Consider the following 16873-nt stretch of genomic DNA (forward strand, 5'->3'; position numbering starts at 1 on the left):
TGGGATTCCATGAACACATTAATCCAATCAGCACAACCATACCCTCATTAATCTGAAGAAATGAAGCCTCTAGAGTGTATACTTTGGCTGCAAGGACAAAAGTTCCATATTTTTTTAACCAGATTCCTGCGATGCCCCACACTCTAGCCTCGAGCTCTCCACTCTAGCAGACGCAATACACACTCATGTAAAAGTCAGAAACGGAGCGAAGAACTAGTGAAACATAATCAGTGATTATGAAAAAAGTACAATAGATATCAAGAAGCAGTTTTTTTCATAAAATAGTTGAGACTTGTGTGAACATTTGAGAGTTGAAATGGTGTCTGTAGCTGAAAGATTTGCAAAGCTGAAAAATCTGAAAGTTGAAGAAGTTTAGGAGGATTTGAAAGCAAACTCCATTTGAAAACCATGTTAAAATATTAATGATTATTGATTTATATAAATTCAAGCATAAGAGGTAGAAAGCTGAAAAGTCATAGCCCTCAAGCCAGAAAGGAGCTGAACATTTTAATATTTGAACGGTTTTAATAGCTGAAAGTGTGAAGGAGTTGAAAGGTGCCGCGGAAGAAATAGAAGAAGAAGATGAAGTTGAAGAATAAAGATTCGAAGAACAATACTTGGAATGCATCTCAATGCATTCCAACTAACTAGAAAAAGCATTTCCTGCTGAAAATGCGTTGGAATGCAAAAAGCTGAAAGCTGCACTGAATATTTAAAAATAGCTGAAAATACAGAAAGTTGAAGGGAATTTGAATACATTTGCTGAAATGACAGATATTTGAAAAGCTGAAATTAATTTGAAATAGCTGAAAATACAGAAATGGGAGAAGCTGAAAGGAATTTCAATAGATTTGCTGAAAAATTAGAAATGAAAACAGCTGAAATAAATGTGAAATCTTGCAAAAAATAGCTAAAATGAATTTCAAAAACGGCTGAAAATACAGAAATCCGAAAATGTACCAACAAGCCGAAAAACTGAAATGAATTTAAAAAATGCTCATGATATAGAAATGACAATGTACCAGCAAGCTCAAAGATGAAATTAAGTTCAATTTCTGAAAATATTGAAATTTCCAATGGCTTTGCTGAATAAGTGTTAATGCCAAAAAGTGAAGACCAGCACAGCAGGAAAACATAATATTTTAATTTCAAAATTGGCAGTGTGGAAGATGAAGTGCAGCATTTAACAAAGCTAAGAGTTGAAATACAACACAAAAGAAGATCCCGTCTTTACATCCTTTTTTGACTCATTATCTTTTATCGAAATATAATGAAATAATATAGATGAGTACAGTGCACAAGTACTGTTGTATTGGTCATAATTATTTTGAGTATTTCATGAAAGATAAAATCTTAGAGTGAGAAATGTATCAACACAGTTTTGTGAACATTGGTCCCTGTGTTATTCATGAATAAATGTACTATAGTTTCAATAGTTAACAATATGGTTCATTTCCTACAATCAAAGGTTTTTCACATCGTTTCCAGACTTAGGTTAATACTCAGTTCAAGACTTCAAGGTCCAGGAGCCTTGTGCAGATAAGTCTTGTCAACATTGTCGTTTAGACTATCCCAGCGTTAAGCTCAGTTTACTGAGGCTCACAGACACACTGGGTTCTCCTTACTTTGATGGAACATGGGTTAGAGTCACTTGTTGACTCAAGGTTAGGACCCAAGCTTTGTAGGATTTGTTTTCCTATTAAATCTTTTGACAAGGCTCTTTGCACCAAGTCATGTTTTAGCCATCTGAAGATGACACACTTGATGGATTTCACAGTCTTACAATTTAACACTGGGCAGCCTCAGTAGAGTTTAGGTTATCCTAAGGATCGGTGTACACATGTGAAAAACCTTGAATATACCTACCAGCTGAAACCCCATACTAATGACTCATTGTGATACAAATATGTCATTTCTTCAAGGTTAATTTGTTCATATGCACGAGGCAATCAAACAAACATTTTCATCCTTAATTTTCTCATAAATCTGACTGAAAAGGGACGGATGACAAATAAAAAAATAATAAATAAATAAATACAATCAACAAAAAAAAATGCGATGAAACATAAGGAAAACGTATATTGTTAGATCAAATACGGTAGAGATGAAACAAACAAAATAGACAGGTGTCCTGTAGTAATACTGTTCATGAGTTAGTAGTGTATGCTTTGAAGACCTGTAACATTATGACCTTTGACCTGTGCAGCGGCTGTAGATCCACTGCTGCAGTCATCACGTCAGGATAGTGTTACTATAGCTACATGGAGGAGGAGAGGCCTTAAAGACAGAAACAGGAGAAAATGTATTCATGTTGTTAAAAATGTAAACAGCACATGCAAGTAGTAAGACTACCAGGGGATTGTTTGGTTGTGGTCAGAGATATATTTTTAAAAAGATCTAATCCCAGTTGTTACCTTTACAGCTGGTTTAGGGAGGAGCTTGAAGCTGCATAAAGGTGGGGCTGTCACTCGGACAGTGATGACTGACTGATGACTCTTCCTTGCAGTCACACACCTGATCCTGACAAAAATAAAAGAGGAAGTTATTGTTAGAAACTCAACTTTGTAAAAAGGTTTATAATTCACAGTAATGAAATACCTTGAACTCTGCTGCAGAGCAGATCAACATGTAGTCCAGTGAAACTGAATACGCTGCATGTTCAGCTTCTTTTATGTTCAGCGCTCTCTGCAGTCCTGAGTGTCTTCACTGTGAAGTGGAGGAATCACAGAGCAGGAAGACCTGAAGGAAGAAGTGGATATAACATTAGAACGTTATATTGGATGAACAATTAGTGTTATTAAGAATATTGCTTTCATACAAAAGGAATACGTGAATGATAACAAAATTAAAACAAAACATTAGAAATCACATATGAAATAAGAAAACAATACCTTATTATCTGTTGTGAAGAAACCTCAACACTGGCAGGGAGAACACGTGTCTCTGTGGTCCAGCATGTGTCCACTGATGATGAACAGTTAACACGGTGCTTCAACATCTGCTCTGCTGCTGCAGTGGTGGCAGGATGTCCTGGTCGGTATGAGCTGATCCCGAATCTCAGAGCCAGACAGGAAGTGAGGCAAAGACAGGCAGGTGTTTTCTCGTCCTTTGCTTTTAAGAATGACGGGGACAGGCAGGAAGTCAAATGTGTCCCTATGGGGTCTAACTGTGATGGGTCCTCGGTTGATTGACAGTTCAGTTGGTGCTGCAGTCTTTGTCATGTCTTAGATGCTGTGAGCTGATCCTCACAGTGCAGAAGGAGGTGAGGCCAAGACTGGAAGGTGTCTTTACAGAGGACAAGGGAGGACTGTGTCTCCTGTCCATCAGAAAGGAAACTTAACACTACAAAGACACATGAGAACTTTGTCTCCTGTCCATCGGAAAGGAAACGTAACACTATAGAGGACACAGGAGGACTGTGTCTTCTGTCCATTACAAAGGAAACTTAACACTACATAGGAAACATGACAATTGTGTCTGCTTTCAATACAAAGGAAACTTAACACTACATAGGAAACATGACAATTGTGTCTGCTTTCAATACAAAGGAAACTTAACACTACATAGGAAACATCACAATTGTGTCTGCTTTCAATACAAAGGAAACTTAACACTACAGAGAACACAGGATAATTAAAATAAAATGAATGGGGATGGAAGTGTGGGGTTTCAGCTGGTAGGTACATCAGAAAGTATGTGTTACATCTAGAACACATACTTTCTGATGTGCGTCTGCTAAACTAAATGTCAGCAGCTGTGTACAATGAATTTTACATTGTACACAGCTGCTGAAAGAGTTTTGGCCTGTGCATTTATCAACCCTGACCCAAACCCACCCTGATAAATGCACAGGCCGGAATGTGTTAGAAATATTGCTAAAATTAACATGGTTACCTGGAAAACTATATGACCTATAATATTATCCAATATTGTGAACACTTAAAAGTAGCCCATTCTACAATCTTATTACAGTGCAACAACTAGTTTGACCAGATGATTCAGTTTTATTTACATTGAAGATTACATAATCCCAGACTAATTACAATGTGGTATTGTTTAAAAAAGTACATGATTCTCAGTAGATTTTGATCTTAGCTGACAATTTTAAGACCTGTTGGAGGAATGTAGACAGAAAACATGATTGTGACAAGTGACATGTTTTTTACTGTACCAGAGTGGAGGCCCTGCTGTGGTGGAAAGATGGAAACGGCTGTATGGTGGATCCCCCTCCTCTGTATAATCATGCATTGTATTAAATCAATGTATATACAAGTACATTGCATTTTTCTTTAAAACTCACCTGATACCTTTATGGACTGTTAGATGACATGACACAGTAAACAGGGTTGTGATAACTGTAATAAGTTCTCATCACACCAGAGTGGAGACAGCGTTGTGGTTGAGAGATGAAAATGAGGTCCAGCAGTGTGTTCTTGTCAGTGGTTGCATTAGTGATGACTTGTGTAAATCCTCTGGCCTGGAAGAGCTGAAGGATTGGCTTACCGGTGTTGGAGAAGAGATTCTCGTTGAAATCACCACAGACAATGATGGGCTGACAGTCCATGATCTCCAATGAGTCCAGCAGGCTCCCCAGGTTGGACAGGAATGATCTCACACTGTAGTCTGGAGGTCTGTACACAGCTGCAATCAGGGCTCTCACTGGGGCTTCTACCTTCAGAGCCACAAACTCAAGATCGGTCACATTATGTACGTACTGTTTCTCACTCACCTGAATGTGGCTTTTCACATAAACAGCAACTCCACCACCACCTCTGTTGGCTATTTGTGGAACATTTGTGTAGGACAGGTGTCTGTTGCGTTTGAACATGTTGTAGCCCTCTAAATGGAGACTCTCTGCAACAAAGGAGCCTTGAAGGTGAGTTTCTGTGAGACACAAAACATCTGCAAGACACAGTTCATGATGGCTCCTGATGTCAATGATGTGCGATGGCAAACCTTCAGTGTTATGGTGAACAATGGTCAGAGTGTCGTGTCGGCTGGAGGTCTCTTTGATACGAAGAAGAGGCATCATGTCTTCCAAGTTGACTTGTCTCATGGTCTCGAGGGCTCCAGTGATTTCTGGGTTGGCATAGATTTTACTCTCATCCAGATCCAGCATGTGCAGTCCACTGAGAGAGGTCACTCTACTGATGGCTACGTAAGCCATGCCAGGTTCAAAAATGTGTTTCAGTGACACTACAGCTGATGTCCTCGTCATACCCTGAACCTTGTGTATCGTGCAGGCAAAGGCAAGTCTAACAGGAAACTGTCTGCGTACAACTCCTTTCTGTTTCAGATTGTCCTCTGCTCTCTCTATGTACACCACATCATCAGGGCCGCCTGGTGCTCTATTACGGTAATTCCTTCCAGCAGTTTGATCATCCATCTTGAGCCCGAGCATAGTGACATGTGCAACACCACTCTGTTCTGCGGTTATTACCCTGACTAGTGTAGCAAACGATCCATTCACCAATCCCTGAGACACGTCTATGTTTCTGGTGAGCATGACTCGAGCACCTTCAGCTACGTTTAGTGTGTCTGGTAACTCATTTCTGTTTCCTTTGTATGGTTGGGCTTGTCGAGCCATTCTTCCAGTTCGTGGGTCCTTCTTGTAGTCATCTGCATCGATGTTGGTGATATCAGAATGGAGCAGAGCTAATGTTACTGAGTTGTGTGAATCAACCTGTTTATTAGTTGCAAAGATGTGCAGGACATCAGGTGGACAAAGTGATGGTTCAGTGATGGTCTGTGACAACAAGGCTCTGTCTGCTTGAGACAACTCATCTGACTTTCCTTTCACACGGATCCGGTTCAACATCTCTGCAAAGGCAACATCATCCTTCTGCCGCATAATCTCAATCAGGGTGATTGTCTGAAAGTGTTCCTGCCATAGGTCAATCTCACATGGCTCGTACACACAGAGGGTCTTGGACTGTCGCACTGGTGGTAGCTGATAAAAGTCTCCCACAGCTATTACTGACATTCCTCCAAAGGGTTTGGGACTACCTTTGATCTGTTTCAGTCTTGCATCCACATAAGCAAACAGGGGCTTTGACACCATAGACACTTCATCAATGATGAGGATTTCAGCATTTAAAAGTTCTGATCGGACTTCATCCAGTTGGTTACCAAGTCCTTGAAATGGAGGTTTCAGACTTCGTGGAAGCTTGAGCAGAGAGTGCAGTGTTGATCCTGATATATTGAAGGCTGCAGTTCCAGTGAAAGCTGTCAACAGGACCGTGGGGTTTGATATGTCGACCTCCTCAGAATGGCTGGGCAGTTTGCAGAGTATCTTGGATGCTTCTGAGTAGATGCATTTAATGAGATGTGACTTTCCTGTTCCAGCACCACCATTGACATAAAAGAAAAACTGCTCAGGATTTAGGCCACAAACACGCTTTACGCACCAGTCTCTAACTGCATAGAACACACATGCTTGTTTCTGGTTCAGGTTCTGATACATTTGTCGTAGCAGTGTGGGGTCAAAGGCCGGAGGCTCTCTGATTGCTCTGGCTTCTGTTGCAGCATTTGCCTGATTAGTGTATTCTGGAACATTTTCTTGAACATTTTCATGATCTGGCTCTCTTGCCTCGAGTTCTTCTATACATTCCAACCTTTCCACTTCAGATTCTGGAGCCAGATTGCACCATTCATCAATCACTCCTCTGTTCTGTTCAAATTCTTCCACTGCATTCTCAATGTCCTCGCTGTTTTTCTCATATTTGTCTTTGTTTCGTTTCACAATGTGACGGACATACTCAGGATGGTCAGAACCTGGTAGTTGGACACAACCACTCTTGTAGAAGGACTCGTACGTGGGGAAATGCCGTCTTTTCAGTTCCAGGTCTGATCGGTGAGGAATGTACAGTTTCAGTAATGTGCCATAGAACTTCTCTGGATATTTTTCCTGTGAGCAGCGGTAAAATCTGATGATGGCAGGCTTATCGTTTTTACGCTTTTGCACAAATCCCATATCATTGAGGAGAGGCAACACATCTTTTCCTTTTTTCTGCTGGCCGTAGACAATTCTGCAAGTTGCTGCGAAATCTGCCAAACACATCTGCTCAAACTCTGGTGTTTCTGGTCTGGATTTGTATTTGTCAGTCAAAGATGTCATCCACACATTTACACTTTCTAATGTTGTGTTCTCCAGGTAAGACATGGGGCGACTCATTTTCAGTGCGTTGTCATCTGTCGGTACGAATATGATACCACGTGAACACTTCTTCATGTTAATTCCACATGCGCGAGTCACACACTCCTGAGCACTGACCTCTCTCTTTTTAGAGTACGCCTGCATGATTTCCCTCATTTCATCACATTCATTGACGTGGTCTCTGGTGGAGTTTTCAATGACTGTTTTAAGGTACTCAGAAAGTCCAGATTCCTTTTTGGTGATGTAGCTGGTGAGATACATGATGCACGAATATGCATTAAGAATATAACTGACATCAATATTGGCATCCCAGGCTTCCAGTAGATGTGCATTATATCCATTTACCCAGCAGTCCTTTGGCTCACGTTTCAGGATCACCGCACTGGATTTGTTGATAACATTGAGGCATCCTTCATACTCTTGGAGTGTTAAGTTGCATTTAGCAAGGAGCTGCTGCAAACTGAGTGAGGCAGTTTCAGGTTCATTCAGCAACAGGTTCAGTGGTTGGAGCTTGGACTTTGCTATTTGCAGTTGCAGTGGAGCAACGCCCTCACCAGGTCTCGATATCAGTGTCTTTCTGGAAGGTGGTTTAGGAAAACCAAATCTGCAACCCGAGCTGGGGCTTCTGAAACATGTCCGTGAGTGTTTTTTGCTGTGTATTTGCACCTCTGTGACCTTCTTGTACAGTTCAGGTTGTGTGAGTTGGTCAGGTAGCTGAGCTGTGATGTATTTGGACACAAAAGCTGACACAGTGTGATCATCATCCTCCTCAAACACAGGTGCACCTTCTACCCATATGAGACAGTGAATGTGCGGACTTCCTCTGTGCTGAAACTCAACTCGGTAAAAGTAGTCCACGACTTTGCCAAGAGGCTGTGCAGGAGATAAGAGCACATCTCTGAATAAGGCCTCAACACGCTTATCAAACATGCGCATTGTTGTCACAGGGTTGCTTCTCAGAATGTCACACTTTGCTGACCAGTCGAGCCCTTCAAAGTTCACCTCCTCACCTTGTTGTCTTTTTATTGCCTCAATCACTTCAGGCCAACGCATCTCAGCTGCAGAAAATGTACAAAAGAATGTGGGAGTTCCCAACTGTCTGATCATGGCAAAAAGGTCTCGTGTGGTTTTCTCCCAGTAGGCTGGTGTTCCTCTCAGCGGCTGCATGAATCTGACTGCATCTTTGTTTCTCACCAGTTTCTCTACCTCTCGTTTGTTTTGCAGCATACCAGACGTTATTTTTCGTCCATCTCGAGTCATTGGCTTTCCTTTCCTCAACTGTATCGTCATGCTGGATGTGGCCAAGTGTATTTCAGTCACAAACTGAGCAAAGAACAAGTAGTTTGTATCTCTGGCAAAACGATCATCAACACAGAAAAGCCTCGCTTTGAAATAACTGCTGGGTGTTACTTTCATACGTCTCCCTTCATCCAGTGTGTTTTGGCCTGTAGGGAACTGCACAGGGAAAGCCATCGCCTCAAGTTTAGGAGTTTTGAAGAAACCAACTGGACTGTTACTTTCTGCAGGGGCAACCGAGTAGATTCCTTCACTGAAACATAAGATCTCCTCTGAAACATCACACGGCTGAAGACATGATTCTAGAGCAAAATCACCGTTAGGCATTTCACCTTCCTGTTCTTCATCATCTCTCTGCTCCTCTGGTTGTTCACGATCACAAGACAACATGTCAACATCCTGCTCTCCATCAAGCTCAGTTTCTGTCTCACACAGTGCACTTTTCTCACACATGTCAATTTCCTTTAAATCAGCATCATCATAGTCGTTGTCATCCATAGTGGCATCCTCATCATCATCCTCATCTTCATCAGGAAGTGTTGGGTCACAAAGCTCGGCCTCATCTCTGATAGTGATGTCCCGATATTGTGGATGAATGCGTTTGAGTTTATGCAGCGCCTGCACTAGTTTAGACCAGGTGACAGTCTGGAACAGCTGATGTCCTCTGTAACACAATCGTCTCTTTAGCTTTACTCTCATCACTTGAGACTCACTTCTCAGTCTGGGTAACGCTTCCACTGTTTCCTGCACCTCAGACGGGACACAAACCACGTTGCCATGTATCGCTCTCTGGCGTCCTTTGGGAAGAGGAACGATCTTTGCAAACGCTATGCACTTGGCTATGAGATGTCTCTCCAATATGTTGAGGTCACACAGTTCAGGTGGAATGTCAGCGAGCTCCAAGTTGTTGGCTACAGCGAGTGTCGGCATGACTCCATCTTTAAGATGATTGTGGCAGGTGTGACAGATCCACTCTTCCTTTCTCTCATCAGGCACATTGCACTGTTGTTCATCTCTGCACTGGTCATCACACACATGGACGTACTTTCCTGTCAGGCATGCTGCAACCACGTCTGGATTTCGTACATAGTTTAACCGTTTACAGGGTTTCACTTGGTTTGGAAATGATGCTTTGTGACAGACGGTGCAAACATAAGTGGGACCGGACTTTATTTGTGACCTGAAAACAGATATGGCCTCTTTGATCAAACTGTTGTCACTTTCTTCTATTGGTTTATTTATCCCTCTGTATTTCCTTTTTATTTTCATGGCACATCTCATGTTCTGCATACTCTTATATGTAGGATTGTTTTTATATCTGTCTTTCATTCGTTGTTTCATTAGTTGTTTGTGTCTCAGCCTGAATGCCTGGTCATGAGTGTAACGCAGAATAATGTGAGATCTCTCTTTCTCTCTCTTCCTTTGTCTAAAATCAATGCTGTTTTTATAAAAAGCAGTGAAGTACAGTTTTTTTTCCTTTCTAAACTCAGCATTGTCTCGGTAGCGGTTCGTAAAGTGCTGTTTTTGTTTCTCTCTAAAATCAGGATTATTTCTGTAACGAGAGACCAAGATTTTTTTTTTTCTCTCTCTAAAATCAGGATTATTTCTGTAACGAGAGACAAAGATTTCTTTTTGTTTCTCTCTAAAATCAGGATTATTTCTGTAACGAGAGACCAAGATCTGTTTTTTTTTCTGTCTAAAATCAGCATTTTCTCTGTACCGGGCGGAAATGTACTCTTTCCGTTTTTGCTTCAAGTCAACGTTGTCTCTTGTATTATTTGTTTTCTTTTGTCTAAATTCAGGATTATTCTGGTATTGCCTTTTTGCATGAGATATCTTGTCTGCTTTATATGCTTTATTTGAAGCATACTTTTCCCTTTCCTTCTTTTTCTGAATCTCTTTTCTTTTTTGAGTTTTCACTGAGATCATCAGTCTTCTCTTAATTTTTCTCCTTTTGTTTTTATCACACTTTGTCAGTTTGCATGAGATTCCCTGTAATAGAACATGAGATAGATCACTAGCAACAGTATTTTCTACTGAGGAAGAAATACTTGGTTCATTGAGAGAAGCATCGTGTGATGGAAGGAAAGTCGATTGACTTGACAGTTCTGGTTGATTGGAGTTTATGACCTCTTGTTGTCTCACCGATGATGTGAAGATGATGTCACTGGACTCTGCTGTCAATATGTCGTCAGATGGATCACTGAGAACAGGGTTTATCACTTGAGCAGTTGATTCTGATTCAGTGTGAGGAGCATCATGTGATGATGTTGTGATGAAGACCTCTGGTTGTTTTACAGCTGGAGTGTGAGGAGTCATTTCTGGTGAACTGTTCTGATCAGTGGCTGTAGGTAAGTTTGATTCCTCCACAGGGACAGCTGTAGGTCTGCAGTCTGTGTTTGGGAGACCAGCGTTCAGGTTGACTGTGTTCACATTGTAGAACTCCACAGGCTTTAACTCGTAGTTACAGGAGGACTGTGTGTCCATCATTCTGTGGGACTTCTTGAGCCTGTCAATCATGTCACTGAGACGTGAGAATGTCACCATGACAGCAGTACCTGGTGTGCGTGAACCGGCTGGTAGGGGCAAACCTCTGGCTGTTCTGGAGTGTGGGTCAAAGAAACCGTACCTGCCCGACTTGGTTCTGAACACTGCGATACACAAGAGTCTCATCAACAGCAGAGCGTACTTCACATCTGACAACAAGCAGCTGAGTCCTGACTCCAGGTCCAGAAAGCTGTCCACAGCTCCAGGTAAAGGTTCTCCTAATGTGCCGTACCTTGAAAGCTGAGTCATGTCTGCATGGTGTGTAGCGCTGCGTGCAGGAACTTCATCAGTGAGCTCGTCGGTGGTCAGATAGATGTGATTAGTGACTTGTTTCCTGGTCTCTCTATACATCGTGTTACCTTTATCCAAAACATGGTCCAGGTCTGCTCTGGTGATGCTTTCATTCTCATGGAGGAATGCAAGAAAGGTCAGTGAGTTACAGGTGCACTGCCGATTCCTGGATCTGCCGTATCTGATAGAAGCCTGGCTGTGGGATGCACGGACATGTTGTTCAGAAGGCTGATCTCCAGGGTCTACACGGTCTGCATTAGAAGGTCCTGCTGCACATGGTTCTTTACTGGGTTGTCCTCTCTTTACAGTATCCGATACCTGTGGTACACATGACTCATCACCTTGACCTCTAAGGTTTACCTGCCTGACATTAGAAGGAGCTGCTGTACATGGATCCTCACTGTGACGTCCACTCTTTACTGCGTCTGCAAATGATACCTGTGACTCACTTGGAACTCCCTGTTTCACACTTCCAGCATGAGACTCTGCAGACATCTTTACCTCTCCACTGCTCTCAGGACCAACACATTCTGCTCCTTCAGTCGTTGTTGCACAGGGATTCTCTTTGGTCCGCTGAAAGCGCAGCCTCTGAGCTTGTGACCTCTTACTCTTTCTGGGCATTGTTGTGTTTCAAAACCACAAATGTTATTGTTTTACTTGTATTGTACACAACCAAGGTACTAAACACAATATTAATGGTAAAATAGTATTATTAACAAAGCGGGATGTAAGGATAAATTAAACGTACGTCTTAGCAGTTTGGTTAAATGCTTCAAAACTATACAACTTGTTATGATATACCAAAAGCAATTTCAGTATCCAAACAAATGCCTTTGTAGAAAATCCCAGCCAGGAAATAAATGTGATGTCAAACGTAACACTATCAAGAGATCAATATCAATGCTCAAATTTGACTCAAAAAATATATATTTGATTGTCAAATCCAGTGACAGCAACTTTGAGTATATTCCTTAGTCTTATTATATTAAGGCTATATCTAAAACCCTAAATCAAACAATATAGTTTAGAAATACTGTGAGCAGGTATATACTGGATCTGTGAACTTACTAACAGTATATATTTGTTAAATATACTTCTAGAAGAAACCTTGACAAATCTTTGGAAATATTTATTCAATATAACACTGGACAACAACCAAATCAAAATGAGGCTATTTTAAATGATTGTGAGCCACCTAAATCTCTTTAAGTTAAAAATGATTCAGCTTATAGCTACTGAGGGAACAGAATCTACAGTGCAGAAATGGTATGTAGTACAATTCTAGACGCACTAGGACGAAAATATTCTGTTAACTTCAAAGTTTTGTGGAATATGTAAATTTAATTACACAGAAAATATCATTTAAATATTTTGCACCAATCCACAACCAGTAGTCCAATGCCAGATCTCTTCTGAGCCTTAACTGTTTGCACTTACCAGCGAGGAATATCTAATATTATTACTATGCTATGGTTTATATTCAAATCGGGAACAGTTGTCGTGGCAGCGAGATGACAGATGAATCCTTCTGAAGAATGTTGGGTCTGCAGACAGGAAGCAGCAATTCCAAATAAATCCTTTTCCTCCTTATAGATGCTTGTATTTTATTTCAGTATGTTAGACATCAAAATGCATAGACTGAATGATTGAAACAATGTAAGTTTCCATGAAAAAAATACTTAACACACTAAATAATTATTAATAATACCTGTAGTGAAATTATTTTTTTGTATGTAGACTAATCAAGTTAACAGTGTAAAAATGTCAGCTACCAAAACAAACCAACAGGTGTCCACAGCAACAAAGATCAGGAACGACTAAAACTCTTCTCTAATATGGATTTTCACTCAATGTATTTTTGTGTATTAAGAAAAAAAAAAAAAGAGTGCACGTCTTGTGAATTATGCACTTTTATAAGAAATTATATCTTTTGAAAATCACCAGATTAAATTCTTAAGTATAAAATGTGTAACCTTTGTCAATTACAACCAAAGATTGTGGACGTTGTACGGTTTCTTTACAGTTTATAATCTCAAAAGACAAATATATCAAATGTTTTCTCCAATTTGTTAAAGCAGTAATAGTAGTCTACAGATAGGTGTATGTGTTGTAGATAGAAGATTGAAAGAGGTGAGCGTGAGAGAAGAGAGTCTCTCAGATTGTCCAAAAAAGATAGATCAGGTACCAATAACCCGAGTCAAGGTGAGTGATCAGAGGAGAGACAGAGAGCGTGAGAGATGAGAGACTCTCAGAGTATTCATCAACAGACAGGTACTTGTAACCATAGCAAAACCAAATCAATTTGGTTATTAGTCAGGGTTCCAGGTTTTGGTTCAGAATCAGGTTCAAGGTTTTTCAGTAATGTTTCAAAGTTTCATCACAGATCAGAGTGGGATAGAGGGGGACACAAAGAATGAATTTCCAAATGCAAAGATAGAGGGGTAGATTTGACAGGAAAGCTTGAGGCACCAATGTTTAGACAGAGTGGATAGAAGGTATAGGAAAGACAGAGAGCCAATATGATAGGGGAGAGGAGAGACCCTGGACAGCAGGACACCTGCAAGACACAATGAAACACCCATTAGACAGCAGGTTGAACAACAATTTAAGTAACTTATAAAGGTGAAAGATCAGTGAAGGTTTTGCTAACATAACCAAAATATAAACCAGGTAATAGTGCAGATTTTTATATGAAAAACATTTTTGTTCTTAAATGTATCAATTGAGTGCTGTTGTCTAGATCTAGATTGTCTAGATCTCTCACACGAGTAGTTTAAGTGTTGTTGCTGCTGCCAGCTCTCTTTTCCACGTGGTTTTCCTTTTATGATAGCCATACTGATTCATTTAATAAACAGAATTTGTATTTCAGAAAAGGGTTAGAAGTTCTCATTCCTAGTATATTAATAATCCACAATTAAAAGCTGGTGCTCTATGAATTTATGGAGCCATGAAAGTCTTTCCAGTTTCTCTCACTGTCCTGCAAATATTTCCCAATAAAAGGCCTGTGTTACCGAATGGGATTCTGGGATGGGAATCTCTAAAAAGAGATGCAGCTCACACCCAGCTGAGTCAAGCGGCTGCACTGCCTGTGTGAGCAACACACCAGGAAGAGTCCGGGAAGGAGTGGGAGGGTGAGGGCTGTGAGGGAGAAAAAAAGAGATAATTTTAGTTCCCTTCAGAAAATAAACCCCAGAGCTTATTTGTATTATAAGTACTTTCAATTGGACAATTGACTTCTATACGCATTATCAATGTCTTTAAAGTTCAAGTTAAAAAAGGTATATTGCAGTGAGAGTTGTGTAGCAAAATGGACTGTGTTGTCAACAAGACAAAACTGTATTCCTGTAATATGTGTGATTGCCTGTCAGGATCTTTAAATATGCAATTGTCTCTATTGCATGGTACACAACATTGTACACTGCCACAATTATGTGATTATTTGCTGAGTATTCCAGTCTCTGAAATGTTAATCCTTTCTGGTTGCTTTACTCCATGACGGTAAACTGAATATCTCGGATTTATGGCCAAAACAAGACTTTTGAAAGACAACATCTTCTGACAGATTCTTTCGGATGATCGATATTTTCCACATTTTAAAAAGACTAAACAACTATTCAATTAATTCAGAAAACAACAAATATATCAACAATAGAGAAAAAAACAACAGTCAGCCCTAACCAAAATAGAATGTAAATATCATTGTTTGAAAAAAAATAAATAAATAGATTTCCAGATGCTAGAGAGTTAGTCACATTGAAGTTATTTTGTCTGCTATCAACTTAACATTACAGTATTTATATACTTACCAACTAACGCGCAGTGTACTGATGTTCTGTGGTCTAGGAGAGGAAACAATGATAAACCTGACAGTGAGTATGTTTAACTTGCAGCCTTCAAACCAGACTACAACTTTGTAAATGGCTAAATAAAGGATCTATTCTGTAATGCACAACATACAATACAAATATATTACCAACATTGTATGAGAAATCAAGATTGAATTAATTCCTCAGTCATTCATTAGGGCGAGATGAAGTTTTGGTTAGTATATGTGTTGTGTAACTACTAGGGAAAACAAAATAAACAGCATCCTGAATGATCCTATAACTAATCTTGCCTTAAAGTTACCTAAATGCTGCCAACAGCGAAAACTGCTGGTAAACAAAAGACATTTGAGACAAGCATTCCCAGTATTAACATTAAAAGACTACTATTTTGTTAGTTGTTTTAAAAATGCTTTGACATTGGTTTGTAACTCATACATAATTCCAACATGAATGGTAGAGCTTAATATGTAACATATGTGAAGTCCTACATACAGCACGAAACTAAACGCTGTTCATATTAATATTCCAGAGGCAATCTCAAGTGTATTGACTGTGCTAACATTGATGCTGTAAACAAGCCATGTGTCGGCTGGTTTACAGCTGTAGGGACCGCGCTGATTGCGCTGATTTAATTGCACTAAACGAATCTTAGTCGGATCACCCATAACGTGTTGTTAGTGGTACATGTACTTAAAATAATAACTTGCAGAAATGCTGCATGTAAAAAGAGATGTATTTATGACACTGCATACGTATGAATAATTATAACCATGGGTTTTCATACGAAAATGATATTAAACAGAGCATTATTCATAAGTATGCAGTATCAGAACTACATCTCTGACGATTATAACAAACCGTTTAAAAATCGGTGGAAAATTAAAAGTTAATTTAAGTACATGTACCACTGACAACACAACGTTATGGGTGAGCGAGCTGACCGTACCAAGATGGCCGCCATGTGCGGACAATCTATACTCCGCCGTAAGACATATAGCCTTTATATATATATCTATGCTCCAAATAACGTCACACGTTTGTACTATATGGTTCATATAACTAACGTCAGTTTCGTACCTTCTTCAATAATATTAGGAATCATAAGGATACTCTAAAGGCTGACAGGTTCAGCCTCCGTCTTTCAATTGACTTTGTATGTTACATTAATCTCCTCGCTCAAAAAAATTCGCGGTGCTTTACGCGTGAACATGACGTCATGACGCTAACCATTGGCTAACACTAGCATTGCGGCTAACGCTGACTTTGACAAAGTTGTAACGCTAACGTAACTTGTTAACGTACTATATGGTTCATATAACTAACGTAACTTGTTAACGTTAGCCAAGTTAGCCAGCTAGAAAGGCTATCGGAGTAGTTCACAAACTGGTACAAGTAGTTTAGCCACATTAACTCCTTAGTTTGGCGATTAACATATCATCAGTGGTAGCCGCTATGCTAATGTAACGTTAAACCATGACGGACAACATTGAACAGCGGAAATATGTCACTCTTTCATATATGTTAAAACTCTGTATGAGCTACAAACCCATTTTAATGTATTTTTGAAACGCAAAAAAATATATTTTAATCATTTAAATGATTAGCCATTAGCAGAGGGACTCAATGCTACTTACCAGAAAGACTTCAGGACAAACGAGCGGAGCTACGCAGTGGAGCGTTGGGTTAGAGGTCACTGAGGCGTTCATGGGCAGTCGGAAATTCAGGTGTTAAACGCACAAGCACGAAACTTCTCTTA

At 40.0% G+C, this 16873-nt stretch overlaps 2 protein-coding genes and 2 long non-coding RNA genes across 10 annotated transcripts in view; 1 reads left to right on the forward strand and 3 right to left on the reverse strand.

The window, feature by feature from the left end:
* LOC120817836 (neural cell adhesion molecule 2) overlaps positions 1-16873 on the forward strand; it is a 99179-nt gene that overhangs the window by 23905 nt on the left and 58401 nt on the right. The window lies entirely within an intron of this gene.
* LOC120813671 (uncharacterized) lies at positions 252-3817 on the reverse strand. Of its 2 annotated transcripts, XR_013467594.1 has the most exons (4): positions 2892-3817; positions 2599-2739; positions 2415-2520; positions 252-2277 (listed from the first exon to the last, which is right to left on the reverse strand). It is a non-coding gene; the product is annotated as an uncharacterized LOC120813671 (long non-coding RNA). The 2 variants fall into 2 exon arrangements; XR_005710973.2 differs by having other exon boundaries at positions 2599-3817.
* On the reverse strand, positions 3935-4987 carry LOC144406322 (uncharacterized). The gene is made up of 2 exons (XR_013467597.1): positions 4730-4987; positions 3935-4631 (listed from the first exon to the last, which is right to left on the reverse strand). It is a non-coding gene; the product is annotated as an uncharacterized LOC144406322 (long non-coding RNA).
* On the reverse strand, positions 6448-16849 carry LOC144406147 (uncharacterized). The gene is made up of 8 exons (XM_078100922.1): positions 16752-16849; positions 15097-15129; positions 14302-14428; positions 10272-13847; positions 9001-9116; positions 7522-8214; positions 6615-7191; positions 6448-6532 (listed from the first exon to the last, which is right to left on the reverse strand). The coding sequence occupies exons 4-8, from the start codon at positions 11909-11911 to the stop codon at positions 6448-6450; spliced, it is 3111 nt and encodes a 1036-aa protein (XP_077957048.1). The 5' UTR covers positions 11912-13847; positions 14302-14428; positions 15097-15129; positions 16752-16849.

This window comes from Gasterosteus aculeatus, chromosome 4, assembly GCF_964276395.1.
Source record: "Gasterosteus aculeatus chromosome 4, fGasAcu3.hap1.1, whole genome shotgun sequence".
NCBI classification, from domain to species: domain Eukaryota; kingdom Metazoa; phylum Chordata; class Actinopteri; order Perciformes; family Gasterosteidae; genus Gasterosteus; species Gasterosteus aculeatus.

What these genes read in the sequence shown, in the direction of transcription:
- LOC144406147 (XM_078100922.1), bottom strand. Translation starts at nt 11,911, where the DNA reads ATGCCCAGAAAGAGTAAGAGGTCACAAGCTCAGAGGCTGCGCTTTCAG. An exon ending in AAGATATCTCATGCAAAAAG is followed by an intron (nt 9,117 to 10,271) that starts GCAATACCAGAA and finishes ATTGTGTTACAG; the next exon opens with AGGACATCAGCTGTTCCAGA. An exon ending in CCAGAATCTGAAGTGGAAAG is followed by an intron (nt 6,533 to 6,614) that starts GTTGGAATGTAT and finishes TACACTAATCAG; the next exon opens with GCAAATGCTGCAACAGAAGC.